Genomic DNA, 20153 nt, shown 5'->3' with positions numbered 1-20153 from the left:
AACAGCCCGCCTCTGTTCAAACAGTCTCTGAAGCATATGCAGTGTTGAGTTCCACCTTGTTGCAACGTCTATGATTAGGCGATGCTGGGGAAGGTTCAAAGAACGCTGATAGGTCTGCATACGGCTGGAGTGTACAGGCGAACGGCGGATATGTGAGCAAAGTCCACGCACTTTGAGGAGCAGGTCGGATAACCCCGGATAACTTTTCAGGAAGCACTGCACCACCAGGTTTAAGGTGTGAGCCAGGCAAGGAATGTGTTTCAGTTGGGAAAGGGAGATGGCAGCCATGAAAATCCTTCCGTTATCACTCACTACCTTGCCTGCCTCAAGATCTACAGTGCCCAGCCACGACTGCGTTTCTTTCTGCAAGAACTCGGACAGAACTTCAGCGGTGTGTCTGTTGTCGCCCAAACACTTCATAGCCAATACAGCCTGCTGACGTTTGCCAGTAGCTGCCCCATAATGGGAGACCTGGTGTGCAACAGTGGCAGCTGCGGATGGAGTGGTTGTGCGACTGCGGTCTGTGGACGAGGTCTCGCTTCTGCAGGAGGACGAGGAGGAGGAGGAGGGGGTGCGAACGGCTACAGCCAACTGTTTCCTAGACCGTGGGCTAGGCAGAACTGTCCCAAACTTGCTGTCCCCTGTGGACCCTGCATCCACCACATTTACCCAGTGTGCCGTGATGGACACGTAACGTCCCTGGCCATGCCTACTGGTCCATGCATCTGTTGTCAGGTGCACCTTTATGCTCACAGATTGCCTGAGTGCATGGACGATGCGCTCTTTAACATGCTGGTGGAGGGCTGGGATGGCTTTTCTGGAAAAAAAAGTGTCGACTGGGTAGCTCGTAGCGTGGTACAGCGTAGTCCATCAGGGCTTTGAAAGCTTCGCTTTCAACTAACCGGTAGGGCATCATCTCTAACGAGATTAGTCTAGCTATGTGGGCGTTCAAACCCTGTGTACGCGGATGCGAGGCTAAGTACTTCCTTTTTCTAACCATAGTCTCATGTAGGGTGAGCTGGACTGGAGAGCTGGAGATCGTGGAACTAGCGGGGGTGCCGGTGGACATGGCAGACTGAGAGACGGTGGGAGATGGTATTGTTGCCGCCGGTGCCCTAGATGCAGTGTTTCCTACTACGAAACTGGTGATTCCCTGACCCTGACTGCTTTGGCCTGGCAAAGAAATCTGCACAGATACTGCAGGTGGTGCAGAAAATGGTGGCCCTACACTGCCGGAAGGGATGTTACGTTGATGACTAGCTTCATTGGCCGAGGGTGCTACAACCTTAAGGGACGTTTGGTAGTTAGTCCAAGCTTGCAAATGCATGGTGGTTAAATGTCTATGCATGCAACTTGTATTGAGACTTTTCAGATTCTGCCCTCTGCTTAAGGTAGTTGAACATTTTTGACAGATGACTTTGCGCTGATCAATTGGATGTTGTTTAAAAAAATGCCAGACTGCACTCTTTCTAGCATCGGATACCTTTTCAGGCATTGCAGACTGAGCTTTAACCGGATGGCCACGCTGTCCTCCAACAGGTTTTGACTTTGCCACGCGTTTTGGGCAAGATACGGGCCCGGCAGATGGAACCTGTTGCGATGTTGATGCCTGCTGCGGCCCCTCCTCCTCCGCTTCAGAACTGCTGCCGCCTGCACCCTGTTCCCCCAATGGCTGCCAATCGGGGTCAAGAACTGGGTCATCTATTACCTCTTCTTGTAGCTCGTGTGCAACTTCGTCTGTGTCACCATGTCGGTCGGTGGTATAGCGTTCGTGATGGGGCAACATAGTCTCATCAGGGTCTGATTCTTGATCAGCACCCTGCGAGGGCAATGTTGTGGTCTGAGTCAAAGGACCAGCATAGTAGTCTGGCTGTGGCTGTGCATCAGTGCACTCCATGTCAGATTCAACTTGTAATGGGCATGGACTGTTAACTGCTTCACTTTGTAAGCCAGGGACGGTATGTGTAAAGAGCTCCATGGAGTAACCCGTTGTGTCGCCTGCTGCATTCTTCTCTGTTGTTGTTTTTGCTGAAGAGGACAAGGAAGCGACTTGTCCCTGACCGTGAACATCCACTAACGACGCGCTGCTTTTACTTTTACCAGTTTCACGAGAGGAGGCAAAAGAGCTAGAGACTGAGTCAGCAAGATAAGCCAAAACTTGCTCTTGCTGCTCCGGCTTTAAAAGCGGTTTTCCTACTCCCAGAAAAGGGAGCGTTCGAGGCCTTGTGTAGCCAGACGACGAACCTGGCTCCACAGCTCCAGACTTAGGTGCAATATTTTTTTTCCCACGACCACCTGATGCTCCACCACTACCACTACCCTCATTACCAGCTGACAATGAACGCCCCCGGCCACGACCTCTTCCACCAGACTTCCTCATTGTTTTAAAAACGTTACCAAACTAACGGTATTTGTTGCTGTCACACAACTTACACGGTGAGCTATAACTTCAGTATGATTTAGCTACCCCTTTACAGGTGGGTGAGACCACAACGAAAATCAGGCACAATGTTACACACTCTGTTGTTGGTGGCAACAAATGAGAGAGATGCCACACACGCAGGACTGTCACTGAAGCGCAAATGTAAATATTAATCTCCCACTGATTTGTTTTTTTGTTTTTAAAAGGGAGACTTTAGAAAAAAAAAAATAATAAAAAAAAATGATTTTTTTAAGGAAGAATTTATAAACCAAATAAAATGAAATGAATGTTTCAGGGAGAATTTAGAAAACAAATAAAAAAAAATAGGCTTTCTATGGCCCACTGAGTGAGAGAGGACGCACACAGGAGTCAGGAGTGGCACACAAGCCTAGAAGCCAATATTTATCTCCCACTGATTGATTTAGTGATTTTTTCAGGTAGATTTTGGAACCCAAATCAAGCAAAAAAATAAATAGGCTTTCTATGGCCCACAATTGGAGAGAGAGAGAGAGATGGCACACCCAGGAGTCAAGACTGGCACACAAGCAGAAAGGGCAATATTAATCTCCCACTGATTTGATTTTTTTTTTTTTTTCAGGGAGACTTTAGAAAAAAAAAAACAAAAAAATGAATTTTTCAGGAAGAATTTAGAAACAAAATAAAATAAAATGATTGTTTCAGGGAGAATTTAGAAAACAAATAAAAAAAAATAGGCTTTGTAGGGCCCACTGAGTGAGAGAGGACGCACACAGGAGTCAGGAGTGGCACACAAGCCCAGAGGCCAATATTTATCTCCCACTGATTGATTTAGTGATTTTTTCAGGTAGATTTTGGAACCCAAATCAAGCAAAAAAATTAATAGGCTTTCTATGGCCCACAATTGGAGAGAGAGAGATGGCACACCCAGGAGTCAAGACTGGCACACAAGCAGAAAGGGCAATATTAATCTCCCACTGATTTGATTTTTTTTTTTTTTTCAGGGAGACTTTAGAAAAAAAAAATACAAAAAAATGAATTTTTCAGGAAGAATTTAGAAACAAAATAAAATAAAATGATTGTTTCAGCGAGAATTTAGAAAACAAATAAAAAAAAATAGGCTTTGTAGGGCCCACTGAGTGAGAGAGGATGCACACAGGAGTCAGGAGTGGCACACAAGCCCAGAGGCCAATATTTATCTCCCACTGATTGATTTAGTGATTTTTTCAGGTAGATTTTGGAACCCAAATCAAGCAAAAAAATTAATAGGCTTTCTATGGCCCACAATTGGAGAGAGAGAGATGGCACACCCAGGAGTCAAGACTGGCACACAAGCAGAAAGGGCAATATTAATCTCCCACTGATTTGATTTTTTTTTTTTTTTCAGGGAGACTTTAGAAAAAAAAATACAAAAAAAATGATTTTTTCAGGAATAATTTAGAAACCAAATAAAATAAAATGATTTTTTCAGGGAGAATTTAGAAAAAAAATAAAACAAAAAATAGGCTTTCTAGGGCCCACTGAGTGAGAGATGACGCACACAGGAGTCAGGAGTGGCACACAAGCCCAGAGGCCAATATTTATCTCCCACTGATTGATTTATTGATTTTTTCAGGTAGAATTTAGAACCCAAATCAACCAAAAAAATAAATAGGCTTTCTATGGCCCACTATTTGTGAGAGAGATGGCACGCTCAGGACTGGCACACAAGCCCAGAGGCCAATATTAATCTCCCACTTTTTTTTTTTTTTCCAGGGAAAATTTATAAACCCAATAAAAAAAATAATAAATAGGCTTTCTATGGCCCACTATCTGAGAGAGAGAGATGGCACGCTTAGGACTGGCACACAAGCCCAAAGGCCAATATTAATCTCCCACTGAATGATTTATTGATTTTTTCAGGTAGATTTTAGAACCCAAATCAAGCAAAAAAGGCCCACTGAGTGAGAGATGACACAGACAGGGATGGCACTCTAGCAGAAATGCCAATCTTAATCTCCCACAAAAAAAAAAAAAAAAGAAAAAAAAGGAACTGTCCTTCAATTACTATCTCCCTGCAGTAATCTCAGCCAGGTATGGCAGGCAGCAATAAGGAGTGGACTGATGCACAAATTAAATAAAAAGTGTGGACAAACAAACAAGATAGCTGTGCAGAAAGGAAGGAACAAGAGGATTTGTGCTTTGAAAAAAGCAGTTGGTTTGCACAGCGGCGTACACACAGCAATGCAGCTATCAGGGAGCCTTCTAGGGCAGCCCAATGAGCTACAGCGCTGAGGAAAAAAAAAAAATGTAGCTTCCACTGTCCCTGCACACCGAAGGTGGTGTTGGGCTGTGGAAATCGCTACAGCACAAGCGGTTTGGTGGTTAATGGACCCTGCCTAACGCTATCCCTGCTTCTGACGAAGCGGCAGCAACCTCTCCCTAAGCTCAGATCAGCAGCAGTAACATGGCGGTCGGCGGGAACGCCCCTTTATAGCCCCTGTGACGCCGCGGACAGCAAGCCAATCACTGCAATGCCCTTCTCTAAGATGGTGGGGACCAGGACCTATGTCATCACGCTGCCCACACTCTGCGTTTACCTTCATTGGCTGAGAAATGGCGCTTTTCGCGTCATTGAAACGCGACTTTGGTGCGAAAGTCGCGTACCGCATGGCCGACCCCACACAGGGGTCGGATCGGGTTTCATGAAACCCGACTTTGCCAAAAGTCGGCGACTTTTGAAAATGAACGACCCGTTTCGCTCAACCCTACTCCTGAGCATGCTAATACCCCATATGAGGGAGAAAACCACTGTTTATGTGCACAGCAGAGCCCGTAAGGGACAGAGCTCCATTTGACTTTTTGAATGCAAAATTTGCTGGAACAATTGGCGGATGCCATGTCACGTTTGGAGAGCACCTGATGTGCCTAAGCGATGAAAATCGTCCACAAGTGACATCATTTTGGAAACTAGAACCCTCAGGAAACTGATCTACATATGTGGTGAGCACATTGAACCCTCAGGTGCTTCACAGACGTGTATCACATTGAGCTGTAAAAATAACAAAAATCACATTTTCCCCACGAATATGTTTTTAGCACAAAATATAGAATTTTCACAAGGGTAACAGGAGAAATTGCACCATACTATTTAGGCTGCCGTCACACTAGCAGTATTTGGTCAGTATTTTACATCAGTATTTGTAAGCCAAAACCAGGAGTGGAACAATAAGAGGAAAAGTATAATAGAAACATATGCACCACTTCTGCATTTATCACCCACTCCTGGTTTTGGCTTACAAATACTGATGTAAAATACTGACCAAATACTGCTAGTGTGATGGCAGCCTTATAGTGCAATTTCTCCTGAGTACGCCGATACCCAATACGAGGAAGAAAACTACTGTTTGGGTGCATTTGGAAAGGAGCGTCATTTGACTTTTTAAATGTAAAATTTCATGAAATTATTAGCTGGCGTCATGTCCCATTTGGAGAGCTGATGTGTGGAAGCCCCCACAGGTGACCCGACTTTGGAAACTAGACCCCTCAAGAAATGTATTTTGATGTGTGGTGAGCACACAGAAGTTTATAACGTTGAGGTGTGAAAATAATTTTTCCTCACAAAAATGATATTTTAGCCCTAAATTTTGCATTTTCATAAGGGAAACAGGAAAAATTGCACCATACAATTGGTAGTGCAATTTAACCTGAGTACACGACCTGAGTACACCGATACCCCATATGAGGGAGAATACTACTGTTTGGGCACACGGCAGGGCTCAGAAGGGAAGTAGTGTCATTTGACTATTTGAATGTAAATCTTCCTGGAATCAATTCCGGATGTCTTATGTGGGGGAATACTACTTTTGAGGCACAGTGCAAAGCTCAGAAGGGAAGAGGTGCCATATTGGAGTTCAGATTTTGCTGGAATGGTTTGAGGGTGCCATGTCACATTGGCAGAGCCCCTTAGATGCCAGAACAACAGAAACCCCCTATTTGTGAACTTATTTTACAAACTACACTCCCCAATTAATTTATCTAGTTGTGCAGTGATCATATTGACACCATGGGTGTGTTACAGAATTTTATACCATTGGGCAGTGAAGAAAAATTAACTACCTCATTTTTCGTATTATAAGATGCACTTTTTTTCCTCAAAATTTGGGGGGAAAATGGGGGTGAGTCTTATAATACGGATATACCTTATCGGCGGCCCCGCTGAGGGTGTCCAGTGCTGCTGCTGCGCTGTGTCTGGTGGTGCTGCGGGGGGCTCTGCCGACATTTTGTGAAAGCCAGAGCCCCCGCAGTTCCATGGTTTCCTGAATGGTGGACTCCGGGAAAACTGAGATCTCATCTCCCGAGATATTGGTATCGAGATCTCCATCTGCGCATTTGCGCCGCCCCCTGGCGTCCATTTTCCCGGAGTCCACCGCACAGGAAACCACGAAACTGTGGGCGCTCTGGCCTTTCACAAAATGTTGGCAGAGCCCTCAGCAGCGCCGCCAGACACAGCACAGCAGCGGCACCGGACACAGCGCAGCAGTAGCAGCATCGGAGACAGCGCAGCAGCACTGGACATCGGAACACCCCCTCATCCCAGCCTGCAGCATCACTCCTGCCTTCTCCAGCAGCGACCCTGGGTTCCTACTTCACCGCAGCCACCACCCCCGGTAAGCAAAGACGTATGGATTATAAGAATTTAGCACAGAAATAGTATAATAGGAACCGACATGTCTTCCACTACGCCCAATCCAGCAGATGGACCCCCAGCCAGGAGTGTTCACATTTCAAAAAATTATTGTCAGACACCACCAAAGTGGCATCAATTTCACCACAGAAGAAATAGTATAATAGGGACCCACAGGTCTTCCACTACGCCCAATCCAGCAGATGGACATCCAACCAGGGGTGTTCACACTTCCAAAAATTATTGGCAGACACCACCAAAGTGGTATCAATTTCACCACAGTATAGATAGTATAATATGGACCGAGAGAGGACCCTGCCCGCGAGGGCTCACAATCTAAAAGGGATGGGTGAGAATACAGTAGGTGAGGGTAGAGCTGGTCATGCAGCGGTTTGGTCGATTGGTGGTTACTGCAGGTTGCAGGCTTGTCGGAAGAGGTGGGTCTTCAGGTTCTTTTTGAAGGTTTCGATGGTAGGCGAGAGTCTGATATGTTGTGGTAGAGAGTTCCAGAGTAGTGATGTGCGAGAGAAATCTTGTATGCGATTATGGGAAGAGGAGATAAGAGGGGAGTAGAGAAGGAGATCTTGTGAGGATCGGAGGTTGCGTGCAGGTAAGTACCGGGAGACGAGGTCCCAGATGTATGGAGGAGACAGGTTGTGGATGGCTTTGTATGTCATGGTTATGGTTTTGTACTGGAGTCTCTGGGCAATGGGGAGCCAGTGAAGGGATTGACAGAGGGGAGAGGCCAGGGAATAGCAAGGGGACAGGTGGATTAGTCGGGCAGCAGAGTTCAGAATAGATTGGAGGGGTGCGAGAATGTTCAAGGGGAGGCCACAGAGCAGGAGGTTGCAGTAGTCAAGGCGGGAGATGATGAGGGCATGGACTAGGGTTTTTGCAGATTCTTGGTTTAGGAATGTACAGATGCACAATCGAGCAGATGGACACCCAACCAGGAGTGTTCACGTTTAAACTAATGAGGGCCTGACACCACCGAAGTGGCATAAATTTCACGAGAGTAGAAATAGTATAATTGGGATCGACACATCTTCCACTACAGCCAACCCAGCAGATGTAGACCAACCATGACAGTTCACATTTCCACAAATTTGTGTTAACATCTGCATCAGCATCAGCATCAGCATCAGTAGGCATAGAAGCCACACTAAAGATATCACAGAGTGCAGTTAAGCGACATTAATGCAGCATACTAAAAAATGCAATATCGCTTAGTCTGTACAGTCTGAGATTGGGGTGCAAAAGTCCTTGGAAATATATGACTTGCTCATCTTGATGAAAGTTAGGCTGTGTACACTTTCATGGGACTTCCAGCTGTGCTTATCTGTCAGGATATCACCAGCAGTGCTGAAGACACGTTCTCAGTGAACGCTGGCTGACGGGCACGATAAAACCTCCAAGGCGAGCTCAGGCCACTCATCCATTTTGGAAGACCAAAATGGGAAAGAGTATAAACCCTCCCTCATGGTATTGATATTCAGTTCTAGATACTCCTGCACCATTCTCTCCATTCATTCACCATATGTAAGACTTGGACTCAGTTGTGCTGGTGCACGAGCTGGTCTAAAAACAGTGTCAAAGTACTCACAGAAATTGCTTCTTCCACTTACACTACTGCTGCTAATGCTTTGGCATTGACGAACTGATGTTCCGGAGGTTGGAAGTATAGAGTTGTGATGCGATCTGTGTGCTTCACTGCTATCTTGGGGAAAAGCTCTCTTACGGTTATGTAAAAGCGTGTTTCATACTTCAGCATTCGGATCCCTAAATATAGAAACACATTTACACAATATACTGCACACACGCAGTATATAGCATACACATACTGTATACTGTATGTATATGTGTGTGTATATATATATATATACAGTATATATATATGTATTGTGATGCAGTGACCCCTGTGACAGCTAGGGGGCGCTGTGAGTGCTCTTTAGGATGTGCATGGAGGCATATCTATTGTGATAATCGTGGTGAAACAGTGATTGGCTGTGTTGTGAATGGCCGATATGTGTCGCAGAGGGAGTCTGCGTAGTAAGTCTGATGCAATGTTGTTGTTCTGGGACCTGTGGTCCCTCAAGTGGGTATATGTATGGTGTAGCTGTAAGGGAGACTTACTAGGCTAGTTGTGTGAGATGGGTGGGACAAACTAGCCACACATCCACACTCCCATCCAGGGGAGTGGTTAAGGGTATATAATGTGACCAGGGTGTGGGTCACATGGTTCCTGTGTATGGTCGCTGTGAGTGACCTGTGTGTTCCTGTGTGGTTCCAGTGGAAGGTCCTGAAGAGCCTGTGTGTTGAGAGGTTCTGGGAGTAGGACCGGATCCCTGAATAGCACACTGAACCATCTGTGTTGGATTTCCTGGGAGTAGGAGTCCTGAATAGCACATGGTGGGGCTTTGGACCTGGTGGCCTGGGGTGTTGGACAGTGGTCCTGAATAGCACCTGGACAGGTCACATGCTGGAAGTATGTGTTGGATTTCCTGGGAGTAGGAGTCCTGAATAGCACACGCTTGTGTGTTGTGAGGTCCTGGGAGTAGGACCGGACCCTGAAAAGCGCACAGTGGAACTGTTGGGGAAGCTACCGTCCTTTGGTGGCTCTGGACTGACTGATGTGTGCCGGCCAGGCAAGTTGGTGAACCCCGTAAGGCAGCTTTCCCGGAGGAGTGGACTGACGAGGAGTCAGCAGGTGGAGCAGGAGCTCCCGTCAGGTACCTATACAGACTGTTGGTGCTTGTGATGTTCCATGAACTGTGTGGTCTCCCACGATGACTAAACGGAGTGAGGTTCGGCGTGTTTAGAGACTGCGACCCAGTGTCATATGCTCTGTATGTGACTTGGGACATTGGTGAAGTGTTCGGCGTACAGACACCCATGGTAACTGGGCGAAGTGAGAGGTCCAGCATGTTTAGTGTCTGTGAGAGAAAGCCGTAAACGTGAGTTAAAGCCGTAAATGAATTGTTAAGACAAAGCTGCAAGTTAATATCACCAGTTGGTGCCCATTGTGTTCTATGGAATGTATATTATGAACTGCATAACCCGATTTATGACACTTTAATAAACCGTATGGACTGTTTTGTGTTCAAAAAACGTGCCTGACTACGTTGATCCCGTGCCAAGCGAGTGTCCCCCAATACACTTAGTGAGAGCAATCTTACAATATATACTCACATGCACCACATATATACACAATCATACTATATACTGTATATATGTACACACATACTATATACACATACAGTATACAGATACACACACTGTATACTGCACATGTACACACAGATACACATATACATGTATACTTACCAGGTTCTGAGGCTTCACTTGTACAGATCCATTCCCAGGACAGTGCTAGAAGCAGCCATAAGGGGAGAGGACACAGACACACAGGGCTGCAGGCATCTTCCTCCTGGTCCAGCTCTGACCTCTGTCTGCTGTGCTGTAATCGGGCCTCTCCCCCTCACTTGCAACTTCTAACCTGACTGCAGGCAGGGAAAAAGAGAGAGAAGGGAGCTGTAAGGGGGTTTGGGAGAGAGGTTCCGGGAGTCACTGCTTACTCACTGCTGTATACCCCCTGGGCACTTCATAAAGGGGCTGCAGATGCAGGTGGCCCCCTTTGTGAGTGGGGGCCCCAGGTATCTGCCTGGTCTGCCTGCCCCAAACGCCGGCCCTGGATATATACACAGTGGCTTTCGAAAGACCTCACCCCTCTTTGGTTTGCATCAATTCATGTAAAGAACATGCCTACAACTGCAATTATGGCTGCAAGTCGCTTTGGAGAAGACTCTATGAGTTTTCCTCATCTTGCCACTGGGATTTTTGCCATTTTCTCAAGGCAAAACTGCTCCAGTTCCTTCAAATTAGATGGTTTCCTCTGGTGAACAGCAATCTTCAAGAATGACCACAGATTGGATTAAAGTCTGGGCTTTTTACACATCTCCCCATAAACTACTCTAGTGTTGCTTTAGCAGTATGCTTTGGATTATTGTTTTGTTAGAAGGTGAACCTCTGTCCCAGTCTCAAATGACTGACAGACTAAAAGAGGTTTTGCTGAAGAATATCCTTGTATTTCACACCATGCATCTTCCCCTCAACTTGGACAATTTTCCCTGTCCCTGCTCCCGAAAAACATACCCACAGCTCGATGCTGCTACCACCATATTTCACTATGGGGATAGTGTTCTTGGTGTGATGAGCTGTGCTGGTTTGGCGCCAGAAATAGCATATGCATATACCTTGGTGGCCAAAAAGTTCAATTTTGATCTCATCTAACCAAAGCACCTAACTCAATATATTTGGGGAGTCTCCCACATGTCTTTTAGCAAAGTCAAAGTGAGCTTTACAATTTGTGTGTGTAAGTAAAGGCTTTATTCTGGCCACTCTTTCTTAAAAGCCACCTCTATGTAATGTATTGTGATCATATGGACAGATTTTTCAGGCTGCTTCTTCGGGGTTACTTTTGATCTCTTTGCTGCCTCTCTGATTAATGCCCTCCTTGCCCGGGCTGAGAGTTTTGGTGGGTGGGCTTCTCTTGGCAGGTTTGTTGTGGTACCATATTCTTTCCATTTTATGATAATGGATTTGATGGTGCTCTGGGATATCATCAGAGATTGAGATATTTTTTCATAACCTAACCCTGACTTGTTCTTCTCAACAACTTTGTCCTTGACTTGTTTGGAGATATCCCTGGTCTTCATGATGTTGTTTGGCTAGCTTCCTTATGATGTTGCAACCTCTGTGGCCTTTGAAAAAAGGTAAAGTGACAGACCATGTGACGCATAGATTGCACACAGGTGGGCTTCCTTTCTCTAAGCATGTGACTTATGAAGGTAATTGCTTGCACCAGAAATGTTTAAGGGCTTCATAGCAAAAGGGGTGAATATATAGATGCACATGCCAATTTTTATTTATTTGGTCCCATAAATTTAATCTATGCCTATATTTTTCTCACTTCTCCAACTTAGACTATTCAGTGCTGATGCATCACACACGAATCAGAGTGCAAAAATAACACAGGTTCTAATGTCAGAAAATAGGTAAAAAGCCAAGGGGGTGAATACTATCACAATCCACTGTATATAGTAACATAGCTGGCAAGGACAGGGATAAATACCAGCTCTGCAGGATCTTTATTAGATACACCTGCAGGGTTTCACTAAGAAGCAGGCAGGCGATGTTTCAGTTCAAATGAACCTATTTCAAGCCTTGAGAAAAGTTTATTTGAACCAAAACTTCACCACGCAACATAGGCTTAATTAAGTCCTCTTATTTTGGTTACTATTGGAGTGCTGCCTACCTTTTTTTACTATCTATCTATCTATCTATCTATCTATCTATCTATCTATCTATCTATCTATCTGTCTGTCTGTCTGTCTGTCATTATTTATCAAAAGTGAGGTCAGTTATCTTGTCAGCACCAATGTAATAATTTAATAATGATATCTAATATTTCATTTCTAGAGTGCATTTGTTTCAATGCAGAACACAAACTCTACAAAACTCTATTTGACAAATACAATCCATATATCCGACCAGTGGAAAATGTGTCTGACCCCGTAACTGTACAGTTTGAAGTGTCATTGTCACAGCTTGTTAAAGTGGTAAGATGTCTGATGTTCTTGACTGTAATTCATTTACACTGTCATTATATTATTTCATATATGAACCATTCTCTGCATCTAGGTGCGATGCATCTAATTACTAATATACAGCATTAAAGGGGAATTGCATGGAAAACACATGAAAATCCAGATGTCAAACTTTATGTAGCCATTGATTTGACTGTAATACAGATAATGGCCAAATATACAGTGGCATGTAAAAGTTTGGGCACCCCTGATCAAAATTACTGTTATTGTGAACAGTTAAGAAAGTTGAAAGTTGAAAATGAAATGATCTCTAAAAGTCCTAAAGTTAAAGATTACATATCTCCTTTGTATTATAGGGAATATATATATATATATATATATATATATATATATATATATATATATATATATAGTACAGACCAAAAGTTTGGACACACCTTCTCATTTAAAGATTTTTCTGTATTTTCATGATTTTGAAAATTGTACATTCACACTGAAGGCATCAAAACTATGAATTAACACATGTGGAATTATATATTTAACAAAAAAGTGTGAAACAACTGAAATTATGACTTATATTATTCCAGGTTCTTCAAAGTAGCCACCTTTTGCTATGATAACTGCTTTTCACACTCTTGGCATTCTCTTGATGAGCTTCAAGAGGTAGTCACCGGGAATGGTTTTCAATTCACAGGTGTGTCAGGTTTAATAAGTGGGATTTCTTGCCTTATAAATGGGGTTGGGACCATCAGTTGTGTTGTGCAGAAGTCTAGTGGATACACAGCTGAATAGACTATTAGAATTTGTATTATGGCAAGAAAAAAGCAGCTAAGTAAAGAAAAACGAGTGGCCATCATTACTTTAAGAATGAAGGTCAGTCAGTTCGAAAAATTGGGCAAACTTTGAAAGTGTCCCCAAGTGCAGTGGCAAAAACCATCAAGCACTACAAAGAAACTGGCTCACATGAGGACCGCCCCAGGAAAGGAAGACCAAGAGTCACCTCTGCTTCTAAGGATAAGTTTATCCAAGTCACCAGCCTCAGAAATCGCAAGTTAACAGCAGCTCATATTAAAGACCAGGTCAATGCCACATAGAGTGCTAGCAGCAGACACATCTCTACAACAACTGTTAAGAGGAGACTTTGTGCAGCAGGCCTTCATGGTAAAATAGCTGCTAGGAAACCACTGCTAAGGACAGGCAACAAGCAGAGGAGACGTGTTTGGGCTAAAGAACACAAGGAATGAACATTAGACCAGTGGAAATCTGTGCTTTGGTCTGATGAGTCCAAATTTGAGATTTTTGGTTACAACCACCATGTCTTTGTCCGATGCAGAAAAGGTGAACGGATGGACTCTACATGCCTGGTTCCCACAGTGAAGCATGGTTTGTTGGTGACGCTGTTGGGGATTTATTCAAAATTAAAGGCATACTGAACCAGCATGGCTACCACAGCATCTTGCAGCACCATTTTATTCCATCCGGTTTGCGTTTAGTTGGACCATTATTTATTTTTCAACAGGACGATGACCCCAAACACACCTCCAGGCTGTGTAAGGGCTATTTGTCCAAGAAGGAGAGTGATGGGTGCTACACCAGATGACCTGGCCTCCACAGTCACCAGACCTGAACCCAATCGAGATGGTTTGGGGTGAGCTGGACCGCAGAGTGAAGGCAAAAGGGCCAACAAGTGCTAAGCATCTCAGGGAACTCCTTCAAGATTGTTGGAAGACCATTCCCGGTGACTACCTCTTGAAGCACATCAAGAGAATGCCAAGAGTGTGCAAAGCAGTCATCAAAGCAAAAGGTGGCTACTTTGAAGAACCTAGAATATAAGACATAATTTCAGTTGTTTCACACTTTTTTGTTAAGTATATAATTCCACATGTGTTAATTCATAGTTTTGATGCCTTCAGTGTGAATGTACAATTTTCATAGTCATAAAAATACAGAAAAATCTTTAAATGAGAAGGTGTGTCCAAACTTTTGGTCTGTACTGTATATATACACACACATATACAGTTAGGTCCATATATATTTGGACAGAGACAATATTTTTCTAATTTTGGTTATAGACATTACCACAATGAATTTTAAACAAAACAATTCAGATGCAGTTGAAGTTCAGACTTTCAGCTTTCATTTGAGGTTATTCACATTAAAATTGGATGAAGGGTTTAGGAGTTTCAGCTCCTTAACATGTGCCACCCTGTTTTTAAAGGGACCAAAAGTAATTGGACAGATTCAATAATTTTAAATAAAATGTTAATTTTTAGTACTTGGTTGAAAATCCTTTGTTGGCAATGGCTGCCTGAAGTCTTGAACTCATGGACATCACAAGACGCTGTGTTTCCTCCTTTTTGATGCTCTGCCAGGCCTACACTGCGATGGTTTTCAGTTGCTGTTTATTTGTGGGCCTTTCTGTCTGAAGTTTAGTCTTTAACAAGTGAAATGCATGCTCAATTGGGTTGAGATCAGGTGACTGACTTGGCCATTCAAGAATATTCCACTTCTTTGCTTTAATAAACTCCTGGGTTGCTTTGGCTTTATGTGTTGGGTCATTGTCCATCTGTAGTATGAAACGACGACCAATCAGTTTGGCTGCATTTGAGCTGGATCTGAGCACACAGTATGTTTCTGAATACCTCAGAATTCATTCAGCTGCTTCTGTCCTGTGTCACATCATCAATAAACACTAGTGACCCAGTGCCACTGGCAGCCATGCATGCCCAAGCCATCACACTGCCTCCGCCGTGTTTTACAGATGATGTGGTATGCTTTGGATCATGAGCTGTACCACGCCTTCGCCATACTTTTCTCTTTCCATCATTCTGGTAGAGGTTGATCTTGGTTTCATCTGTCCAAAGAATGTTCTTCCAGAACTGTGCTGGCTTTGTTAGATGTTTTTTAACAAAGTCCAGTCTAGCCTTTTTATTCTTGATGCTTATGAGTGGCTTGCATCGTGCAGTGAACCCTCTGTGGTTACTTTCATGCAGTCTTTTCTTTATGGTAGATTTGGATATTGATATGTCTACCTCCTGGAGAGTGTTGTTCACTTGGTTGGCTGTTGTGAAGGGGTTTCTCTTCACCATGGAGATTATTCTGCGATCATCCACCACTGATGTCTTCCGTGGGCGCCCAGGTCTTTTTGCATTGATGAGTTCACCAGAGCTTTCTTTCTTTCTCAGGATGTACCAAATTGTAGATTTTGCCACTCCTAATATTGTAACAATTGCTCGGATGGGTTTTTTTCTGTTTTCGCAGCTTAAGGATGGCTTGTTTCACCTACATGGAGAGCTCCTTTGAGCGCATGTTTACCTCACAGCAAAACCTTCCAAATGCAAGCACCACACCTCAAATCAACTCCAGGCCTTTTATCTGCTTAATTGAGAATGACATAACGAAGGGATTCCCCACTCCTGTCCATGAAATAGCCTTGGAGTCAATTGTCCAATTACTTTTGGTCCCTTTAAAAACAGGGTGGCAAATGTTAAGGAGCTGAAACTCCTAAACCTTTCATCCAATTTTAATGTGCATACCCTCAAATGAAAGCTGAAAGTCTGACCTTCAACTGCATCTGAACTGTTTAGTTTAAAATTCATTGTGGTAATGCCTATAACCAAAATTAGAAAAATGTTGTCTCTGTCCAAATATATATGGACCTAACTGTATATATATATATATATAGAGAGAGAGAGAGAGAGAGAGAACAAAATAGGAACAGCATCAATATTACCGCAATCGTGGTGCAAAGCTTTCCAAACCAATGGTCCAATGGTTTCAATCATAAGAGTAAAAAAGGAAAACAGCACACAAAAAAATAGTAAGCAAGTGAGCTTTTAATGGCTGAACGGCGTGGCAACGTTTTGGATACGGTATCCTTTTTCAAGCTTGAAAAAGTATACTATATCCGAAACGTTGCCACGATGTTCAGGCATTAAAAGTCTACATGTTTTCTATTTTTTTGTGTGCTGCTTTCCTTTTTTACTCTCTCTCTCTCTCTCTCTCTCTCTCTATATATATATATACACTGCTCAAAAAAATAAAGGGAACACTTAAACAACAGAATATAACTCCATGTAAATCAAACTTCTGTGAAGTCAAACTGTTCACTTAGGAAGCAACACTGATTGACAATCAATTTCACATGCTGTTGTGCAAACGGAATAGACAACAGATGGAAATTATTGGCAATTATCAAGACATGCTCAATAAAGGAGTGGTTCTGTAGGTGGGGACCACAGACCACATCTCAGTACCAATGCTTTCTGGCTGATGTTGTGGTCACTTTTGAATTCTGATTGTGCTTTCACACTTGTCGTAGCATGAGTCTGACTCTACAACCCACATAAGTGGCTCAGGTAGTGCAGCTCATCCAAGATGGCACATTATTGTGAGCTGTGGCAAGAAGGTTTGCTGTGTCTGTCAGCATAATGTCCAGAGGCTGGAGGCACTACGAGGAGACAGGCCAGTACAACAGAAGACATGTAGGGGGCCGGAGGAGGGCAACAACCCAGCAGCAGGACCGCTATTTCAGCCTTTGTGCAAGGAGGAACAGGAGGAGCACTGCCAGAGCCCTGCAAAATGACCTCCAGCAGGCCACAAATGTGCATGTGTCTGCACAAACGGTTAGAAAACGACTCCATGAGGATGGTCTGAGTGCCCGACATCCATAGATGGGGATTGTGCTCACAGCCCAACACTGTGCAGGACGCTTGGCATTTGCCACAGAATACCAGGATTGGCAAATTTGCCACTGGCGCCCTGTGCTCTTCACAGATGAAAGCAGGATCACACTGAGCACATGTGACAGACGTGACAGAGTCTGGAGACTATCTGCTGCCTGCAACATCCTTCTGCATGACCGGTTTGGCAGTGGGTCAGTAATGGTGTGGGGTGGCATTTTTTTGCAGGGCCGTACAGCCATCCGTGTGCTAACCAAAGGTATCCTGACTGCCATTAGGTACCGGGATGAGATCCTCAGACCCATTGTGAGACCATATGCAGGTGCAGTGGGCCCTGGGTTCCTCATGATGCATGACAATGCTAGACCTCATATGGCTGAAGTGTGTAAGCAGTTCCTGTATGATGAAGGCATTGATGCTATAGACTGACCTGCCCATTCCACAAACCTGAATCCAATCGAGCACATCTGGGAGACAATATCTCATTCCATCCACCAATGCCACGTTGCACCACAGACTGGCCAAGAGTTCACTGATGTTTTAAACCAGGTCTTGAAGGAGATCCCTCAGGAGACATCCACCATCTCTTCAGGAGCATGCCCAGGTGTTGTAGGGAGGTCATACAGGCACGTGGAGGCCACACACAAACTACTGAGCATAATTTCCTTGTCTTGAGGCATTTCTACTGAAGTTTGGTCAGCCTGTAATTTGATTTTCCACTTTGATTTTGAGTATTATTCCAAATCCAGACCTCCATGGGATATTTATTTTGGTTTACATTGATCCTTTTTATGTTTTACTATTCTCATTCGACTTAATGTGCTTCTGATTAGGTGATCACCTGAATCAAATATTATTTAACAAAGGAAAGTATAAAAAAAACACTGCTGCAGTGTTCACAATCCTCTTGCAATAGGACAAGCTGGATGGCAAAACAAGTGCTAGTAATATCCCAAAAGTAATAGGAATGAAAAAATAACTTTTAACCATACCAACGGAGTTGAAAAGAAAAGTCTTGAGTGAGGAAAAGAAGTACTGAATTCTGGCCTTACTAGCAGAGGGACACATTGAGTGTCATGTTGCCTCCATCCTTAAAATTTCTAAGACAGCAGTCCATGACAAGGTCAAGCAGCAGACATTGGGGACAATAAAGCTACAGACCGGCAGAGGGCAAAAACGACTCTCCACTTTCTGGGATGACCGTCATCTTATTCAAATGTCACTCAGCAACCACAAGATGACATCAAGTGACCTACAAAGGAATGGCAAATGGCAGCTGGGGTGAAGTGCATGGCAAGAACAGTTCGTAACGGGCTCCTAGAGGCAGGACTCAAGTCATTTAAAGCTAGAAAAAAACCGTTCATCAATGAAAAGCAAAGGAGAGCCAGGCTGAAGTTTGCCAAAGACCATAAGGATTGGACCATAGAGGACTGGAGTAAGGTAATATTTTCTGATAAGTCTAATTTTCAGCTTGCCCATCACCTGGTCGTGAATCAATCAATGAATCAAGCCGCGTACAAGATTATCCTGTAAAAACAGTTGATTCCTTCTGCTCAGGCAATGTTTCCCAACTCTGAGGACTTGTTTTTCCAGCAGGACAATGTGCCATGCCACACAGCAAGGTCAATAAAGGTGTGGATGAAGGACCACCACATCAAATCCCTGCCATGTGCAGCCCAATCTCCAGACCTGAACCTAATTGAAAACCTCTGGAATGTAATCAAGAGGAAGATTGATAGTCACAAGCCATAAAACAAAGAACTGCTGAAATTTTTGTACCAGGAATGGCATAAGGTCACCCAAAAGCAGTGTGAAAGACTGGTGGAAAGCATGCCAAGATGCATGAAAGTTGTGATTAAAAATCATGGTTATTCCACAAAATATTGATTTCTGAACTCTTCCTGAGTTAAAACATTAGTATTGTTGTTTTTAAATTATTATGAACTTTTTTTTTTGCATTATTTGAGGTCTGCAAAGCAATGCATTTTTGTTTTTATTTTGAACATTTCTCATTTTGAAAAAAGAAATACAAAATTTGTTGCCTGGAACTTCGGCGACATGTTGTCAGTAGTTTATAGAGTAAAAGAACAATTTACATTTTACTCAAAAGTATACCTATAAAGAGAAAAATTAGACAAACTGAAAATTTTGCAGTGGTCTCTTAATTTTTGCCAGAGATATATACATATATATATATATATATATATATATATATATATATATATATATATATATATGTATATATCTCTGGCAAAAATGTATATATATATATAATTGTCTAAGGGTTTTTCCATCTGTCTGTCTTTCTGTCTGTCTGTCTAGGAAATCCCGCGTCTCTGATTGGTCGAGGCCGCCAGGCCTCGACCAATCAGCGACCGGCACAGCGACGATGATGTCATAAAGGACGTAGACATCCCGCGTCTCTGATTGGTCGAGGCTGCCTGGCCTCGACCAATCAGCGACGGGCACAGCGACGATGATGTCATAAAGGACGTAGACATCCCGCGTCTCTGATTGGTCGAGGCCGCCAGGCCTCGACCAATCAGCAACGGGCACAGCAATGATGATGTCATAATGGTTGCCATGGCGGCGATGATGTCCTAAAGGTTGCCTCGACCAATCAGCGACGGGCACAGTCTGCCGCGAATTCTGGAATCATCATTGTCCATATACTACGGGGACATGCATATTCTAGAATACCCGATGCGTTAGAATCGGGCCACAATCTAGTCTATATATATAATTGTCTAAGGGTTTTTCCGTCTGTCTGTCTGTCTGTCCTGGAAATCCCGCGTCCCTGA

The 20153-nt window shown here is 43.7% G+C and overlaps 1 protein-coding gene across 2 annotated transcripts in view; it reads left to right on the top strand.

Annotated features, from left to right (window-relative positions):
* LOC138676332 (neuronal acetylcholine receptor subunit alpha-3-like) overlaps positions 1-20153 on the top strand; it is a 108527-nt gene that overhangs the window by 20174 nt on the left and 68200 nt on the right. The window contains exon 2 of one of the 2 annotated variants that reach the window (XM_069765520.1): positions 12543-12682. The exons of the other annotated variant lie outside the window; for it this stretch is intronic. Coding sequence (XP_069621621.1) covers positions 12543-12682 — 140 coding nt within the window. The remainder of the gene's footprint in view (positions 1-12542; positions 12683-20153) is intronic. 2 annotated transcript variants of the gene reach the window in all.

Source organism: Ranitomeya imitator, chromosome 4 (genome assembly GCF_032444005.1).
Source record: "Ranitomeya imitator isolate aRanImi1 chromosome 4, aRanImi1.pri, whole genome shotgun sequence".
In the NCBI taxonomy this organism is placed as follows: Eukaryota; Metazoa; Chordata; class Amphibia; order Anura; family Dendrobatidae; genus Ranitomeya; species Ranitomeya imitator.
The sequence above is the reverse complement of the archived record's forward strand: the minus strand, read 5'-3'. Positions and strand labels throughout refer to the sequence as shown.